Genomic DNA, 17,496 nt, shown 5'->3' on the forward strand with positions numbered 1-17,496 from the left:
CTAAAGTATCAACAAAGGCTTCTCAAATGACAACTAACTTGGCCAAAACACAAACCTTTTCATGCTTAAAAGGTTAGATAGATTGTTCCCATTAAAAGTTTTAGAAAAATAATATTGCCAGAAACTCTTCAGCCTTTCAATACCCCTAGGTGGGACTACTTTCAAGAAGACACTGACGGGGCAGAGAAAGCTAACTGATGAGTTTTCTATATTAAAAAAAAAGTTAATGTTCACCAGTAAAACACGGGTGAGCAATGACAATCAACAAGCAACTCCTACAACGTGCAGAAAATCCCCACTACAGAAACAATATGACTATGTTTGGAATTTGTCACGCAAGGATTAAAATTTTATTTAAATATAAGTTTTTTCTTTTTAAGTTACTGAGCCATATAAAGGAAAATATTAATTTTATTAGAATTTGAACAAATGCTGCACAAAGAAAACATTTTAACAAAATAGTATGGTGGCATAAACAAAAAAGAAAACAGCCAAAGACGTGTAAAAGGAATAAAAGGTAGAAAATGTTAAATATCTCATGATCCAGTGTGGAAACATGGAGTCTAAACTTAAAAAACAAGGATTTTAAAAAAGCACAACCATAAAACAAAAAGTTAATGTTTGTGCTATCCTAACCAGACACATTCTTCAGCAAAACTTTAAAAGGCAGAGTTATATTTTACAGTATTTGTATCTTATTTCTGACTTTTTCACAGAAAGAGACTGTTTATGTAAATTCAAATCTCACAGTTGAAATAGTTGGTTTAAGCACTAAGAAATAAATATTCTTCTAATTAAAATGACAGGTGAGGCAAAACAATTGATTAGTCTTTAACGCTGTGCTTTTCAACTGTAATGAGGCCTTGATCCAACCAAAACAAGTCTTAAAGCAATTCAGAATTCTTTTGTAATGCCCAAGGAACGGCTCTGCCCTGCCCGATTGCCATACATGGGAATCAAGAACCTAGTTAATAGAGCATTCTCAGGGACAAATGTAGGAAGAGAAGACAAAATAGTTTTGAAGTTTTTTTAGCAAAGTAACTTGTAACCATTTCAGACTACCAAATGCCACAAGTTACCTAAATAATTTAAGTACAAGTCTCCATTTCTGCAATTTATTTCTTAATACTGATATACTCATTTTTCTAAACTGACCATATCAGGTTAATAACAGTATAAATCAATTTGAAAACTATAATAAAATACCTCAAGAATAGGTCTTTGAATATCTTTCTGTTGTATTTTGGTTTTACACAAAGATGCAATTCTTACTTTTTTGGTAGAGAAGCCTATGGAATATTAACCTGCAAATGTTTTAAAGAGACTGTCAACCAAGACAGGTTTCTGCGTTTCATGATTGTCATCTTACAAAGATAGCAAGTGTCACATTTTAAAATGTCTTAAAACAACATAATTGTGATTTTTATAAACATCAAAAGGCAAAAATTTTAAACACTTGTGATAAAAAGTTAAGCCCTTTGCATTCTGAATATCTGAAATTTATTCACGGAATATGCCCAATTCAATTCAAACTTAAGATGAGGTATACAGTCATCTCTCAGGATCTGCAGAAGATTGGTTCCAGGACCCCGCTACGGTCCCAAAAGTCACAGATGTTCAAGTCCCTTACATAAAATGGCATAGTATTTGCACATAACCTACGCATACTTCCCATATACTGGAAATCATCTCTAGATTATTTATAGTACCTAATGCAATATAAACGCTATGTAAGTAATTGTAAATATAATGTAAGTGCCATATAAATAGTCGAAGATGAGTGGCAAATTCAAGTTTTGCTTTTTGAAATTTCATGGAATTTTTTTTTCAAATATTTTCCATCCTTTGGTTGAATCCATGGATTTGGAATCTGCAGATATGAAGGGCGAACTGTATTTTCTTCTCTCCAAATATCAAATACCTAGCAAATATATAATACCATATACAGTTTCAAATTAAAGTAAATTCACAGGGTTCTTTTGTTGATTTTGCTTTAACCTGTCACATAACAAAACACACTGCCATGAGTCTCTGGATGTGGCATCTAACCAAAAAAAAGCTGCATACGGTCAACTCTCTGTATGAGAGTTGTAAATATGTAAGGTGAAAACATTTTTGTGGACTATTTTTAAAACATGATAAATGGCATTATCAACATTACTCATGATTTTAAATATTATGTATATATTAGAGATCATCTACATATCAACAATTATATAAGGGGAGAACTAGAAAATAAAAACTTTATAATGGTCTTATGCAGTGTTTAAGCAATTGAATGTTTTCTGAATCTGAAAAGCCTATGATGTAAAAATTAGAATCAAAGTTTTGATTTTTGAATGCATAGGTTATAACCCACGGAAAATGAGGAATAAATTGTTTGGTCAGGATCTTGTTATTTAAGAAACAAAAAATGTAAGAACCAAAATATGCACACCACTAAAAATACTAATTCTGAAAATTATGTAGCTAAAAATTAAATCACCCTGTCCAGCAAGTTCCAAAAAATTCACACATTTCAAACATTAAGGCAACTTTTTTCCAACTAAACAGTACTTTATAAAAATATAGGTCACTTCAAAACATTATATACATAGTGACAATGAATTTAGCTAGCTGTAATCTTTAATACATTAATAAAGTGTCACATATTACCAAGAAATTATACTAGGTGCTTGCATGTATGTGCAAGTGGAATTATAGTATTTAAAGTACAGGTTTTAAAACTGAGCGAAGTGAACGTCCTTCTTTAGTGAGTTCTCGTGTCACACACATACACGGCAATGGGATTGCTTCCTCCCGTTTCTCTACAATATTGTAACTGCATTTCTTCAAGTGGTCAGCCATGCTTAGGATGTCAGCAAATTTCCATTCATTGACAGAACAAAATGCAGTACTGAATCGCCATACCTAGAAGAAAATTCTACTTCAGATTTAAACAAGTCAACTTACAAGAATCAAAACATAATTCTTGCTCTAACTGCATACATTTCTAACTGTTAAGAGAAATATCTAATATAAAGTTTCAAGTAGTTAGCTACAAAACTGGAAGTAGTAATCCATTTGGATACAAATCTGTTTATCAAATATTTGTAAGATAAATCATTCCTATGACATTATAACTTCAATAAATATAATAACCAAAAAGAAAACAAAAGACAAAGCTCAACATTGAAAATCACATCCAACCTGGCTTACTTATTAAGCAATTTTATAAAATATTCAGAGCTACTTCCTAAAATATTGCATATTGTACACCAGGCTTTCATCCCATCCAAATGTCTATATATATATATACACCTATCCATAGTCTGGAGATATTGACAATACAAGTGTTTTTTTTCCTCCAAGTTTTTCTCTCATTCCTGTTACACCATATGAAGTATACTAAAAAATACTCTAGAATATTTTGTGCCAAGGTACTTTTTCTTTTCATTATTTATAAGTAGTAAACGCACTTAGTAATAACGAGGAACACAAGTGCTTCAATTTGTTCAACATGTTTCTGGAAATTTTTATAGAGCTTTTTGTAAAATGAATCATTTTTTAATTCCATATCATTGTAAAATACATTTCTGGGAAAAATATCTATATGCCATCCCTGTTTTGGTAAAAATAAGAACTGCTTTCCCTTTTGCCCACTCAGCAGCTCCAAGCCCTGAAGCACTGTCACCTTATAGGTCCAGCAATGACTGTTGTGGCCCCCTCTCAGCTTTACAATTTGAAAATATAAAGTTACCTGAACATAGGTAACAAGCAAGACAGGCCCAGGCATCCTAGCTAAGCTAATCAACAAGCAAATGTCTAGAGAACACTGAACCCGTGGCAAACAGCAGATACTCTAGAAAGCAGCTGTGAATTTGAGAGAAGCCCTCAGCACTCATTAGAGCTTCTCAGAAAAGAATGCTATGAATTCTGGGGTGGCCAGATGCCTTCAAATTCTGAACACAATTATTTTTCAGCCAGCAGTAGAATAGTTCAGCACATAAGGTACTTAATCGCTATACTTCTTAAGTTGATATCAATTACCCTGCATGGAGTCATTTCCCAGATGTCAGTGAAGGCCTGGACAGTAGCTAACAATAGACATTATAGATTACAATTCCCCATAACCACAAAACTATACTAAGAATTAGGAGTTTTTGTTAAGCTTCACAGAATGAATTTGCTGAAAGATTCAATGGTGGCAGACAGTTTCCCTACTTCCACACAGTCAAGAGTGTGGTGAAACCAACTCAGGAAAAAATGGACAGCTCCCATCTCCTGATGACAAGGTTTCTTAGTCATGGGCCAATTTTGCATCCAAGTATACATCAAGTATTTACTTAGTGCCTGCTATATGGGAGGTGCTATGCAAAGCAGTTAATATTTTGGTTCCCAGAGAGTCTCACTTCTCAATGAACTTACAGTCTAATGAAAAAAACTGACAAGTCGTCAGTGAATTTCCAAACAGCATGGTCAGTGCTTCAGTATGAGTACATAGAGTAGGAGGTACATAATAGAACACCAGGAGAACACAGAGCAGTGCACCTCCCTAAGGGCTTCAACAGGGTCGGAGTAGGCTTTCTTGACAAAGTAAGATCTGAAGAGTAAGCAGGATATAGCAATGAGATAATGATCACAACCTCCAGAAATAGGTTCCCAGGGTCTGAATCCACCAACTGGACAAGAGTTACTTAACCTCTCTAAACCACAGTTTCTTCATCCATGAAATAGGGACAGTAGATTAAATACATTAACAAAAGTAAAGTACACACTGCCTAGAACATCTCAAGTGTTCAAATGTAGGTATCAGGGACAGTGTACTCAAACACCTTAAGGCAAGAAGAAAACATCAGAGAACTCTAAGTAAATTCCATGGCTGGAATATAAAGTGACAAAAGGAAACTGAAGAGGTAAGTGAGGACAAGATTATGAAAAGTCTTAAATGTTTCATTAAGGAGTCTGCCTCTACCCCAGGGCAATGGATGGACATTTAAGAAGTTTTCAGGCACTACAGCATAAGAACTGTATTTAAGAAATTATTTATTACTCACCTCTTCTATAGAGAATACGTTGGAGAGGGACTCAGCTGGAAACAGAAACCCAGTAAGGAAGAGGCTACTGTAGTAACCCAGGAGAGAACTACAGGCGGGACTAACTAGGGAAACCGCAGTAGAAACAGTAAGCAAACCTGAGAGGTTATGAAGAAGGGGAGACAACAGGACTTTGTGATTACCTGGATATGGAAATAAAGGGGGGGGGTAAAAAAGGGTCAACCTTAACTCCCAAATTCCTAGTTTAGGCAGCTTCAGAGATGAAAATGCCATTTTCTGAGATTAAGAGGGGTAGAAAAGTGGAGTAGGTTGGACCTGTTGAGTTCGCTGAAGCTGTGACATAATCAAGTGCAGATGTCCAGTAGATGCTTGTATATAATGGACTGGAGTTCAGAGGAGAAAATGGCCAGGATATACACACGTAATTTGAATAAATGATGGCAATTCAAACTCTAAGAGTAGATGAGGTTTTCTGCAGCAATAAAATCCCCAGAAAATATTTTACCTCATAGGTCAATACTGGGGGGGGGGGGGGGGGGGCAAGGACAAAAACGGGCCATGCTCTGGTGTCTCATCCCAAATGGCAGAAGGACACCAAATCATGTAGAAAATGAAAATACACACATACCCACATATATGCAGCAAGTATGAAATTTTCTACATAAAATAATTAGCATGCTCATTTACTGGTCAAAGCTTCAGGAGAACACAAAAGCAGATGCAGAATTCTGAAAAACTGGAGCAATGAGTGGAAATAAGAGAAAACCTAAGGGTGGTAAAAACAAAGTAGCCAGAAATGTGAACCCTGTTCAACCAATGTGAAGTTTATCAAATTTTTTTCTACTTTATAAAATCAAAGTTTCATATTATAAATGTTCTAAAATGAAAAAACACCTTCAATCAAAGGTATTTGTAATGGCTTCTAGTTTCTATTGGATAGTACCTCAAACAGAAGCTGGGCAAAAGTAAGATATCACAGGAGGAAAATGCTGGAGCCAGGATTTGTTCCCAGTCTCCAGCTCAAGCTTCCAATCTGCAACACTCCCTTGTACTGTACTAAACGCAGAGTCAACAATATCAAATCCTACTGCCCTTATCTCACCTCAGCCTAACACATTTCCACATCCATCCATTTACATTCTCTATACCCCAAACACTCCATTGGTCACTTACTAGGAGTAGATTTTTTTTCATGTCTCCTTATTTAAGTTCTCCCTGTAATAACCAAGTTCTAAGAAAGAAATTGCTAAGAATGGACCAAAACTGCCAATTGCAAGCAGTAAAAAACCTTCTCCTTGCTTCCTCCATTGTCCTATAGTGAAAATGTTTCAGATGGAGCCCAAATTAGAAGGTGGCTAACATGGACTCAAGCAAAGGGAGCTGTTACAGAAGAAGTAACTAGATACAGAACCCCTCAACTGAAGAACTGGAAGTGGCCTCTGTCGTATGACATCAGAATCTAGTTCTAGGATGTCTGCAGTAAACATGTGATTATGACTAACTATTCTTGCTTTCATTATCATTATAAAAAAGTTTGTCATCATACTGAATTATTACGTTTTAAGGATGGTCTATTTTGCAACAAGGTTAATTTTATTAATTCAGCAACAACATTATTAAGTGCCTATTATATGTCAAATAAGGGACTGATACAATTAAATTAAACCAACCTTTTCTTTTATCTGCCATGATGAATTTCCTTCCGGATACTTCCTTTTCCCCCACTGCAGTATGACCATTCCACGAGACTGAAGAAGACTGCCACACACATCCCTCATTAACTTGGATACACACGAGAGCTGGCATAAACTGAAGCCATCAAGAAAGCCTGCAATATGCTGCAGGACTTCAAAAGGAAGACCACTTAGATGGTCACTATGTAATCCCAACACACAGTTTCTAGCAGGCTCCACTAACACTGTAGATACAGATGGCTGAACTCCAAATGACCTCAAATGGCGGTCATGTATAATCTTTGCTCCTTGTGTTGATGGACAAAATCTACGCTGAGAATAGGTACAACCATAATATGCTAAAGGGCACCTCTGTTCCATCCAGCCATTGAGTCCAGCATGAATGTCACCATGCACGTTCTTAAAATGCGATGAAAATTCTTTTCTTCTAAATAATTGTCCACAAACAAATGTAAACATTGGACGCTGCTTGGGTTGGTACCTAGCGACACATTCCAATACTAAATCCAGCCCAAGTGTCTGAAAAGGACTTGGATTTGAAAGCTGTGGGTTGGCATGATCACAAGCTGAAGCTGAAGCTATTTCCCCAACCATTGTATTTGTAGCTAATATGGCAGAAGGAAGTGAAAAAGTCTGAGTCCCAAAGTCGATGTGATAAACATCAACCATGCGGCTATCAGATATGCCCCTCCCACCTGGAGAATCTCCCAGACAAAACAGTAATGCTGCTGTGATTAGATCTATTCCTTGGAGACCCATTGGATCTTCTGCAACTTCCAAATCTGATGTGTCTACTGCTTTATCTTCCTTTGGTTTAGACCAACATGAATTAGAAAGAAATTTGAATGAAGGGGGATGGCTGAAAGATAAGACATCCACATTCCTTAGGTCCCCTAAGTCTACTTTTTTCCAACACAAGTCTTCATCATCCTCTGGCATGAGGATATGCTGAACTGTGCCATTAGGCAAAGCATTAGATGGTATTACTTCCCTAACTTGTGCTGCTACTGAAAGTGAACTAGAAGGTTCTGAAGGGCCATCTGATGCTACACATTCTCTATTTGTTAAGTTACTTTGTTTTGAGTCACTATGTAAATTCTGATTCTGCTCAATGACCTGTGTACATATATTTTCCAAAGGAAAGCCATTACAAAGAGCAGAAGTGCCATAAGAACTGGCATCCAAGTCACATAATAAATCACTTGAACCATTTTGTTCAGACTGGGCATTCTGACTTGCGTCATTATGGTCAATCCCACCTACTGCTCCTATCTCATCCTCATAAAGATGGTCCTGGTCTTTCAAGTTTCTGTTCTGTAAGCTTTCTCTGGCATTTTCTTCTTCTTTCATTTCATCTGGGGAAGCACAAAGACTCGTACTTAACATGCCAACGTCTCTTGTGGCGGTATTCAGGATATCTAAAGCAACAGCCAAACTTCTGGTTGTTTCAACAGTAGCTTGATAAAGTGCACCATAAGAGTCTTCATCAACAGACACCAAACCATTAGTATGTGGTATTTCTGGGACACTTGATTTAACTGAGATCTGTTCTCTAGGTTCTGATACTTTATCAGTTGCTTTTGACATCATGGTGGCTACTTTGAGAGACTCTAAGAGCATCCTTTGGTCTTGAAGGGCCAAGGCCATATCTAATTGTGCCACTTCATCAACATCTCTGCTTAGATTTTCATACGATTTCCGGTCTGCATAACTAACTGGCCATCGGTTCCACTCCATAGTACAGCACACCACACTTGCAGGACACATTTCTAGATGTTCGGCAACTTTATTTCGAGCCATTGTAAATGGACATCCAAAGTCACTATTTAAGCAAGGCACTCGTTCCAATGGACATAAAAGTCGATGCTCATCAGCTTTACAAGAATGGAAAACTGCTCCACAAACCAATGGACAACCTATCAAGTCACAGGAAATCCCAGGCTCTGGTCTGGTCATACACCGTCTACTGACACAATTCACGCAGTGAGAGTGCTGCAGCCCCTCCTCCATAGTGGCCAGTCCAGCTCTAGCTACTGAGATGGAAGAGAAAGAAGAAGTTAGGCAAAAAGTGGTCGCTTTTTAAAAACTGTTTTAAGGAAAAACATCAAATCATGAAGGTTTATTGGCTTATATGAGGATGAAATATATAAAATAAACATTTAACAAGTTTATTTGACATATAATCAATCCATCTTGAAACAGCTTAAGCACTTTAATTCAAGAAGTCAGTCAAAAGTTCATTTTTATATACCATATAACAATCTGCCCAACAGGCCGAACATTTCAAAATGTAATACTTAAATTCTAGTATATTGTGTAGTATATAAATTAATGCCCAAAACCAGTTAATGAATATTTAACTTTTAGATTTCAGAGAATGCTTCAGCTTTTACCTTTTTAATTTTAACTAAACTGATTATGATGCGCTCCACATTGCAGAGACCTCATCATATTCCTAAAAGAGAATAATCTGAATTTCATGAATATACTTAACTAAAACCTGATTCTTTAATATTCCCTCCAAATACATAAACTTATGTAAGATTTCATCTACCGACCTCTCTTTCTACCTATGCCTTAATAAATTCTACAGCAAATAAAGAGAGTAAGCCTTAATTAAAACAAAGAGGGCATTTATCCAAAAAATATAAGTTCTAGCTCCACTTCTGTGGCAGTGGACGAATCACTTACTTCTGAGGGCCACAGTTTCCATTCATTCATTCAACACCTATTTATTGTTTAACTGCCATGTACCAGACTCTGTGTTTGGTATGGCAACGTGAAGATTAGAAGACATGGTGCCTCCTCTCAAGGAGCTTCAGCAGGAGGTCAGAGATGAAAGTAAAATCATGTCACATTTTTATATGATCAATATGACAGAGAAAATCAGTATGGGTGGGGGGTAGAGAAGAGTTCACAGTAGTCTTGAAAGATGAGAAGTCTTAAGCGCAGGAGGGTAGGGTTAGAAACGAAGAGAGGCATTCAATGCTGAAGTAACAGCATATGCAAATACAGAAAAGCAAGAATTCGCAAACATGTTGAGGGAACCTCAAGTTTCCCAGTATTGCTGGATCACAAGGTGAAATGCAAAGTAGCTGTGAGAGATGAGGTGGGACAGGAATAAGAAAAGTTATGGAAAGTGTGTTATACGCTACTCTAAGGAGTTCAGACTTTTAAGCAGTTAGAAACCACTGAGGATTTTAAGCAGAGAAATAGTACCCACAAAATAACACGAGAGGGTTACAGATAACTAATGTTCTTTCCTGCTTTTAGCAAGAAAAATTTTATACAAAAAAAGAGAAAGTATTGGCACAATGCACTGATTTACTTATAATTACTTAGCCTATTCAATGTCTTATTTCTATAATCTTCAACTTCTTTATTGGCTTGTTCCTATTAGCAGCAAAAACTTAAAAGACTATTTCATCTTTAAAAACATATATAATAAAGCAATATCCCCCTTTTGCTGTTTTTTTTCCTTTTCAGTCAAGCTTTCAAAAGAAAAACAACAAACAAACCCCGTTAACTTCCCATATACTCTTCAGCCCTCTAATGTGTGTTTACTCTTACCACCACTCATTAAAACCGCTCTATCGAGATCCTCAATGCTAAATCCAAAGGGCATTTTTTCCAGACCTCATCTTCCTTAGCCATTATATCATTTTGTTGACTAATTCCTCCTTTCTGAACTACTATCTTTCTTTAGTTTTTATCGTCTCACATTTCCCTGGTGTCCCCCCTACCTCTTTGGTTATTCCTTAATCTTTTCTTCTAAAATATTACTCTTCTTCAGGGATCCATGGCATTTCTGGTTCATTCTATACATTCTCCCAATTTCTCAAAAGCTTCAATTACCACTTATATGCTAAAAACTCATCTATACCTCCTGCCCAGATCCCTCCTCCAAACTTCAGATCTCTACAGCTGCTTATTTATTATATCTCTCTACGTGTATATGGCACAGGCAACTCACCTCAAATTTTTCCAAATTAAATTAATAATAATTTTCTGGATAAGAAGCCGATTCTTAGCCTATTTTCTTCACTTTAGTGCATAAAGGCTTGCTAGTTCTCTCACATATTCTCTTCCATAAATTCTATCTTACTTCTAGGTGGCTAATGTAAACTAATTATTCCCCAAATTGCTATTTCTTTTTCTCCAGTCCAGGCTTGATTTTCCTCAAACTCAAACAGCAAAAGTCTATTATTGACAGAGCTTTGTTGATTAAGTAGAAAAGTTCTGAGTTGATATTATGGTGTGAACTGATGCCAGGGACAGAAAAGAACAGGGTACACACTTAACAACAAAACTACATTTTAAAACTGTGTTTAAAAATTACAAATGAATTAAATACTTCTGAATGTTTATCCCTATAAATTTTAAAGCTAAAGACAGAACCTATAAATTGAAGATAGACATGCTAGAAAGGGTCAAAATAGAAGAAATGACAGACTAATGATGACATTTGTAAGTTAAGCAAAGAGAAACTTTAATAAGAATCAAGACAAATTTTACTGGGTGATTAGATTGTGAAAACAGCTGTAGCTTTCTTATTTTACAACAACTAGACTGAGTTCATCTCACATGCTGAAGGTTATAAACGTGACTAACAGAGAAACCTAAAAACACAAGCAGTTCCAACAGAAGTGACCAAGGCTCTCAGAACTAGTAGGAACACCTTATGTTACATGCACATCACATGATTATACCAGGCAGAACACATCTCAAAACATGCTTAATTCAAAAGTGTTTAAAATAGCAACTGTTACAAACAACTGAGTTAAATGCAAAACAGCAACAACTTTGAAAGGTAAATAGAAGTAGAGGGCTCTCAAGATTCAAAATAAATACCCTCTTCCACACTATTCCCCCTCTGAATAAAAGAAATGATTAAAAAATAATAGTAATAAAAATAAAAGCCCCCACAGCAATGAGTCCACAACATGTATTATTTACTGAAGTAGACTTAAAGGAAAATGGAACACTATGTCCCTACTTTATCCTTCTTTGTAGAATCATGTCAATGTCACTTAATCCTCATAACAACCCAGAGAAAACTGAGGTACAGAGAGGGTAAGTGACTTACCCAAGGTCATCTACCTAGTAAGTGGCAGAGCTAGGATTGAAATCTATATCTCATCAATACATATGGACGATAACAGATATGCTTATAAAGTTTAAGAAAATAAGACAGCACTTCAGTAACTTGGTGATCCAATTTTAAGATGGTATTTGAGGAATGGAGGTTACACAACTTTGCTTGTAGTTTATTCCAACACTTAATCACCCTTGTGGTCAAGAGAGTCTTTTTGGTCCTTTCTAGTTATAATAGCACATTACTTTGCTTTGAACGTAAGAGTTTTAAATTATTTTAAAAATAACTTACATTTATAATGCTCAGTATAAACATATGAAATAGTACAAATTTAACCATTCTCAAAACAGCTATACAAAGAAGGAATCAAGTTTAAGTCCATTTTACAATTAAATATATTAAGAAATAAGTTTTTTAAAAATGCAGTAGACAATACCCAAAAAGTATTCTGGGGTACTGTTTCAGAATTTAAAAGTTCCAGATCCACCCTCTTTCAAGATCGCTATTATCAAATTAAATATGCCTCCAAAAAGTATTGCACAATTGCTCACAAATCCTATGAAACGGGTTTAAAATGTCAATCCCTGATTTATCAGCTGAACAGTGACACAGCAGGTCCAGCAGAAAACTTGTTGCTAAAACTGAGGCTTCAAGTTCAAGACGAGCTTAATTTAAAACTCCTCAGTATTAACTTTTTTAAAATAAACTCTCTTGAAAAAGAATCTTAACGTTCCAAATAACATATCTATTTACACTTAAAGTTGAATGACTGGAAAAAGTTTCATTAGACTAGAAAATACTGTAAAAGATTAAATGCTTTACAATAGTTTCAATTTTCTCTAACAGAAATTCTAGGCCAACTCATAATCTGTGGCTGACAAGCAATCCATAAAAACAATTTAAGGCATGGCATTTTCACATACAATGAAATGAGACTTTGTCATTTAAGGCTATTTCTAGACAGAAAGATATTGCCCTCAAAAAAGAATTCCTTTATTTTTCCAAATTCATTACAATACATAAGGCGATAAATAAATAAAGCACTGCAAATCAGCACGATTTTAAATATGCTAAATCAAGTCACCCAAATATTCAACACACTTTTTCAGGCTGTTCTTAATGTCTGCCTCTGCCTCCAAGAGACAAACAGACACACACACACATACACACTCCTTTACTTCCCCAACTGTTACCGCAAATCTTTATCAGCTTAAATGTCACTTTTCCACATACCCAAAGGCAAGGTATGGTATGGATTCTGTATTATACTTATGTGCTCATTACACACTGCATTTTTCCTTGGTAATACTAGTCATAACTTGAAGTAAATCATTACCCTGTTTAATATCTATCTCCAAGCTCCACAAAGGAGGCACCATCAAGCTCCACAAAGGAGGCACCATCTCTGTCTCATTCATTCCTGTGTTCCCTGCATTCAAAACTGTGCCTCAATTAGAGCTTCACTTATCGAAAAAACATGAATAAATGAAATTATTATAATACAAGAAATAACCAGATGGATTCCAAAACAATTCTTGACTTCATGGAAAACTACATACTTCATAAAAAGACACTTTATAAATCTAGAATTAGTCAACCAGATTGAGTCAAAATTACCTCATTGTATCAGCTACAAAAAGTCAAAATTACTCAAACATTTATTGAGTATCTAGGTGATATGTTCCAGGCATTTTATATGAAATAAGCTAAACTGTCCATCAAAAAAGCAAATTAAAGGGAAAAGTAAATTAAGTAAAATTAATTTCAATATTCCATTGTTTTAAAATCTTAAAAAATAATAGTAATAAAAGTCACAAAAGGAAACATCTACCTGTTTATTGTTGCACTGTTTAAATTCCTTAATCAACCCTGCAGTCTGGTTACAGGTTACTGACTATAGAGGCATTAGATTCAAAAAGAAAAACAGAGGTGGAGGTGTCTGCAAGTGTGCAGCTGCCTGAGTATATAGAGGGTGAGGAAAGGAAGCTCAGAAAAGGAAGTGGCGTCAGCCTACTTCCTTAATATTACAATTAATATGATATTAGATAAAAAAGAATTCCACTGAGACAATAAAATGTTGCTTCAATGTAAGGCTGAAATGGAACTATAGACAGACTTGTTCAACTAGTTAACCATAATCACAAGTAGGTCTATGACTGAAATTTCATACTTAGCAATCACTTTTAATTCCTCCAGAGCAAGTCTCATCCTTCTTGTATAGTTGGAGGTGCTACTGCATAGTAAATACAAACATCTGCTGGCTGATTTACTGATCAGGTGCACTCAGTTTTAAAAACCATAATAAATCTACAACCTCAGTTGGATGTTTTATTTAACTGGTTTAAAAAAGGGGGATGAGGTGCCTAGACAAGATTGAAAATCCAAGATCATTAAACTCCCAACTCAAAGCAGTGCCCTACTGATGAGTCCAAAATGGCTAAATTGGTTACACTGTATACATTCTTTTATTAAATTTTGGTTCTGACTTTTTATTTACAGAATGATGACCTAATTATATGGAATTTTGTTTTCAACTTTTCACCGTTCCATTTATGATATAATCAGAACATACCTCTTCCATTTCTAAATATGGACATGGGTAGCTTATTCCAAAGTGGAAGTCCTAACTACGTGCAATTGTTCTCCACTAAATAAGCAAACAAAATTACTGCAGACTTACATCAGAAATTAAAATAACATATATTAATAAATATTTAATATTCATACCAGAAGCTATTTGAGCTGAGACTCAGATAAAAATAATCCGCCCAAATGGTGGAACTCAGCTTATTAAAAGGGGCAGCATGGCACAGGGGAATATGGGCTTCCAAGGAATCTCAATTTGAGGTGACCTTGAGGTAATTACTGTGCTGTGAAAACAACCTCGTACTCCACAAAAGTCAGCTATAGTATTCGTGTGTCCAGCAAGATACAAACACGCATTCCTCAGAAAACGGACGGACCCCGCTTTACACAACCGCCACATCCGCATGCACAAACCGTTACGTACAATCACTTTTACATCAGGTCATTTATACTTAGGAAGCTGATTAAAAGCAATCATATGAGGAACTACCTGATGCTAACATTACCCACTCTTAAGAAAAAGACATACCCTTTTTGTAAAAGATTTTCACAGATTGGGCTGTAATTAAGAGATGCTCATCTGTATTTAACTATCTAGTTATCTACGGTGTAAAAACCACCAGTCCAAGGTCAATCCCACCTATTTCATCAAAATAAATTTGAAATTAAATAATATTTTATACAGCCTTTTGACTGATGACTTTAATATTGATGAATTCTACAAATACAATGTCATTCCACAGCATGGTAGTCATGGTAACTTAGTTAAAAGATTTATCAAAAACCATACAGAACAGCATAAGGCTGATGCCATTAAAAGTCACATTTCAGTAATATATCAAACAGTAAACACATTAAAAAGGTCTATTTTGGTGACCTTAAAGCACCTCTCTAACTATATACATTATCTCAAAATACGTATTATTTTTCTTCAACAGCGTATTTTATTAGGACACTTTGTATATTTTTTTAAAAGTCTCCAATGCTAACCATAGAGAAATACTGGATTGAAATTAAATATCCAGTACACTTGGAATGCATAAAAGTTTGCCTATATCGGAAACTTCGGTTCTCTGGTAACACAAAACTCCACCCACTAACATTTCCAGAATCACACACCAAAAAAAGCTATGTCACCGCATTACACTACCAAATAAAAACAAATTGACAATTTAAAAAGTTAGCAAAACACCATATTATCCCCAATTAAACTTCTGTAGTAAGAAACAGTGACTAAGCATAAAGAACAGTGATTCAGCAAAAACTGCATACTGAAAAACTGAACCCTTAGAAAAACCCTCATCTTACATTTTATGCTACTCTTTTCCCTTCTGCCCGTCAACAACTTTGGAAAAGCTTAATAAATATGAGCAAATACAAAATTCTGTTAATATAATTCACTAGGTCTCTAAACGACACAAAACTGTATTGAAATGTAGCAAATAGAAATTAAAAGCTAAGAAAGCTTGGGGTTTTGTATTTACAGTTTTAAGTTAATCTACAATGATTACCAGCATGCCCATAAATAACTTCATCTTGGATCCCAGTCAACAAAGTAATTTTGGAATAAAAGGTCAATTCCTTCCCAAGCATCTTTTATCCGAGACTTACGACATGGCTCAGAAAGAAAAACAAGACACAGGGAGAGGGGAATGGAGTACCAGAACCATGGTAAACAACACGCTGTTCTGTCTCTATTCTCTAAATACACGTGTAAAAAACATACTCAAAGGAGATTAAATTCAACGTGCACTCTACGGCCCCCTTCCAAGCAGTGCACTTCCACGAGACAGGACACAAATAACTTGTAAATGGTCACACGCCTCAGATCTATAAAATCAGGATGTTTCTCTTTAATAGGGACTGAGGCTAAGACTAAGATCCTCTCACTTCCATGAATGGAAAAGTTACCAACTTCACTCATTCCGTGGAGACAGTTGATGATGCCTCCCAAGCTTACTTTAACCCGTCTGTCCCCAAACAAAGCAAGTTTCTAAAGGGCAAAAGGAAAGAGAAGCCAGGTTTTCGAGGTTCCTGGGGCTCCCTAAGTTTAACTCCGGCGTCACCCCTCCCCAACACACAGACACGCGAGCCCGGGTGCCACTGGGGTCGGCCCTCGGGGCCTGGGTCGCCATTTGCTGGAGGCCTCCACGGCGGGCCGGGCAGCGGGCTGGGCGCGGACGCCCACACCGCCGACTTCCTCTCGGCGCCCGGACGGGGCCGCGTTTGCTCCGCCCCAGGCCCGGCCCGCCGGCCCCACGGCCGCCTGCGCCCCGGCCGCGGGCCTCGCACTGCCCGGCCACCGCCTCTGGCCCCGGCGCAGCCCGGACGGCGCCGGCCTCCCGGGCGGGCCTCCCCGACACTCACCGGCCGGCCCGGCTGAACCGCGGCCCAGACCCTGGCTGCCGTGGCCGCCGTGCCCGGCTGCTCCCCGCTGTCCCGGCGCCGCTCCGCGCCCCACACCCCCGTGCAACCCGCCTCCTGCTCGCCTTTCTGCCCAGCCGGGCCGCCGCCTTTTCCCTCCCCTGTCTTCCTCCTCCTCCTCCTCCTCCTCCTGCAGCTCCTCGGCCCGCTCTCCCGGTGGCGGTCCTCCCCACCCTCCCCACCCCGCCCAGCTCTGCCCCGCCCACCCGGCCGGGCCCCGGGGCCCGTGGCAAGCCGGGCGGAGACGCGCACGCCGAGCCCGAAGGAGACGCTCACGCCGAGCTCAGCGGGGACGCGCACGCCGCCCACCGACACTCCCCCGCCTCCCCGGAAGGGAAGTGACTGAGAGTCAGGTCCAGAGAAGTGTAGTCTCAGCGAGCGCCTCCCCCTAGGGGGTTCCCACCGGACCCCACGTGGCACCTGCCCAGCAGGTCTACCAAATCCTGTTCGATTTTAGGATGCTGTATTCCTGAAAGGAATCCTAGACACGTAGTTTTGGAAATGAAGAGAACAGGCCCAAGAAGAGTGACTTGTTTAACTCCCTAAATGGTAGGAGAAGGAGCCCAAATCCCTTAACTCTGGATGCATCGGTCTTCCCATTAGGTCACATTTAGGAAAAAACGGGGCAGCTGTCCTTGAATCTTTGATGATCAGGCCTTCC

General features: G+C 37.7%; 1 protein-coding gene across 4 annotated transcripts; it reads right to left on the reverse strand.

Annotated features, from left to right (window-relative positions):
- Window positions 1-393: 393 nt before the first annotated feature.
- On the reverse strand, window positions 394-16,993 carry FBXO30 (F-box protein 30). Of its 4 annotated transcripts, none has more exons than XM_073789705.1 (3): window positions 16,901-16,993; window positions 6,707-8,763; window positions 394-2,910 (listed from the first exon to the last, which is right to left on the reverse strand). In XM_073789705.1, the coding sequence occupies exons 2-3, from the start codon at window positions 8,738-8,740 to the stop codon at window positions 2,707-2,709; spliced, it is 2,238 nt and encodes a 745-aa protein (XP_073645806.1). In that variant the 5' UTR covers window positions 8,741-8,763; window positions 16,901-16,993; the 3' UTR covers window positions 394-2,706. The 4 variants fall into 4 exon arrangements, with proteins under 4 accessions (XP_073645806.1, XP_019807356.1, XP_033723712.1 ...); XM_019951797.3 differs by having other exon boundaries at window positions 16,779-16,912; XM_033867821.2 differs by lacking the exon at window positions 16,901-16,993 and adding an exon at window positions 16,779-16,893 and having other exon boundaries at window positions 6,707-8,760.
- Window positions 16,994-17,496: the final 503 nt, after the last annotated feature.

Source organism: Tursiops truncatus, chromosome 12 (assembly GCF_011762595.2).
Source record: "Tursiops truncatus isolate mTurTru1 chromosome 12, mTurTru1.mat.Y, whole genome shotgun sequence".
NCBI classification, from domain to species: domain Eukaryota; kingdom Metazoa; phylum Chordata; class Mammalia; order Artiodactyla; family Delphinidae; genus Tursiops; species Tursiops truncatus.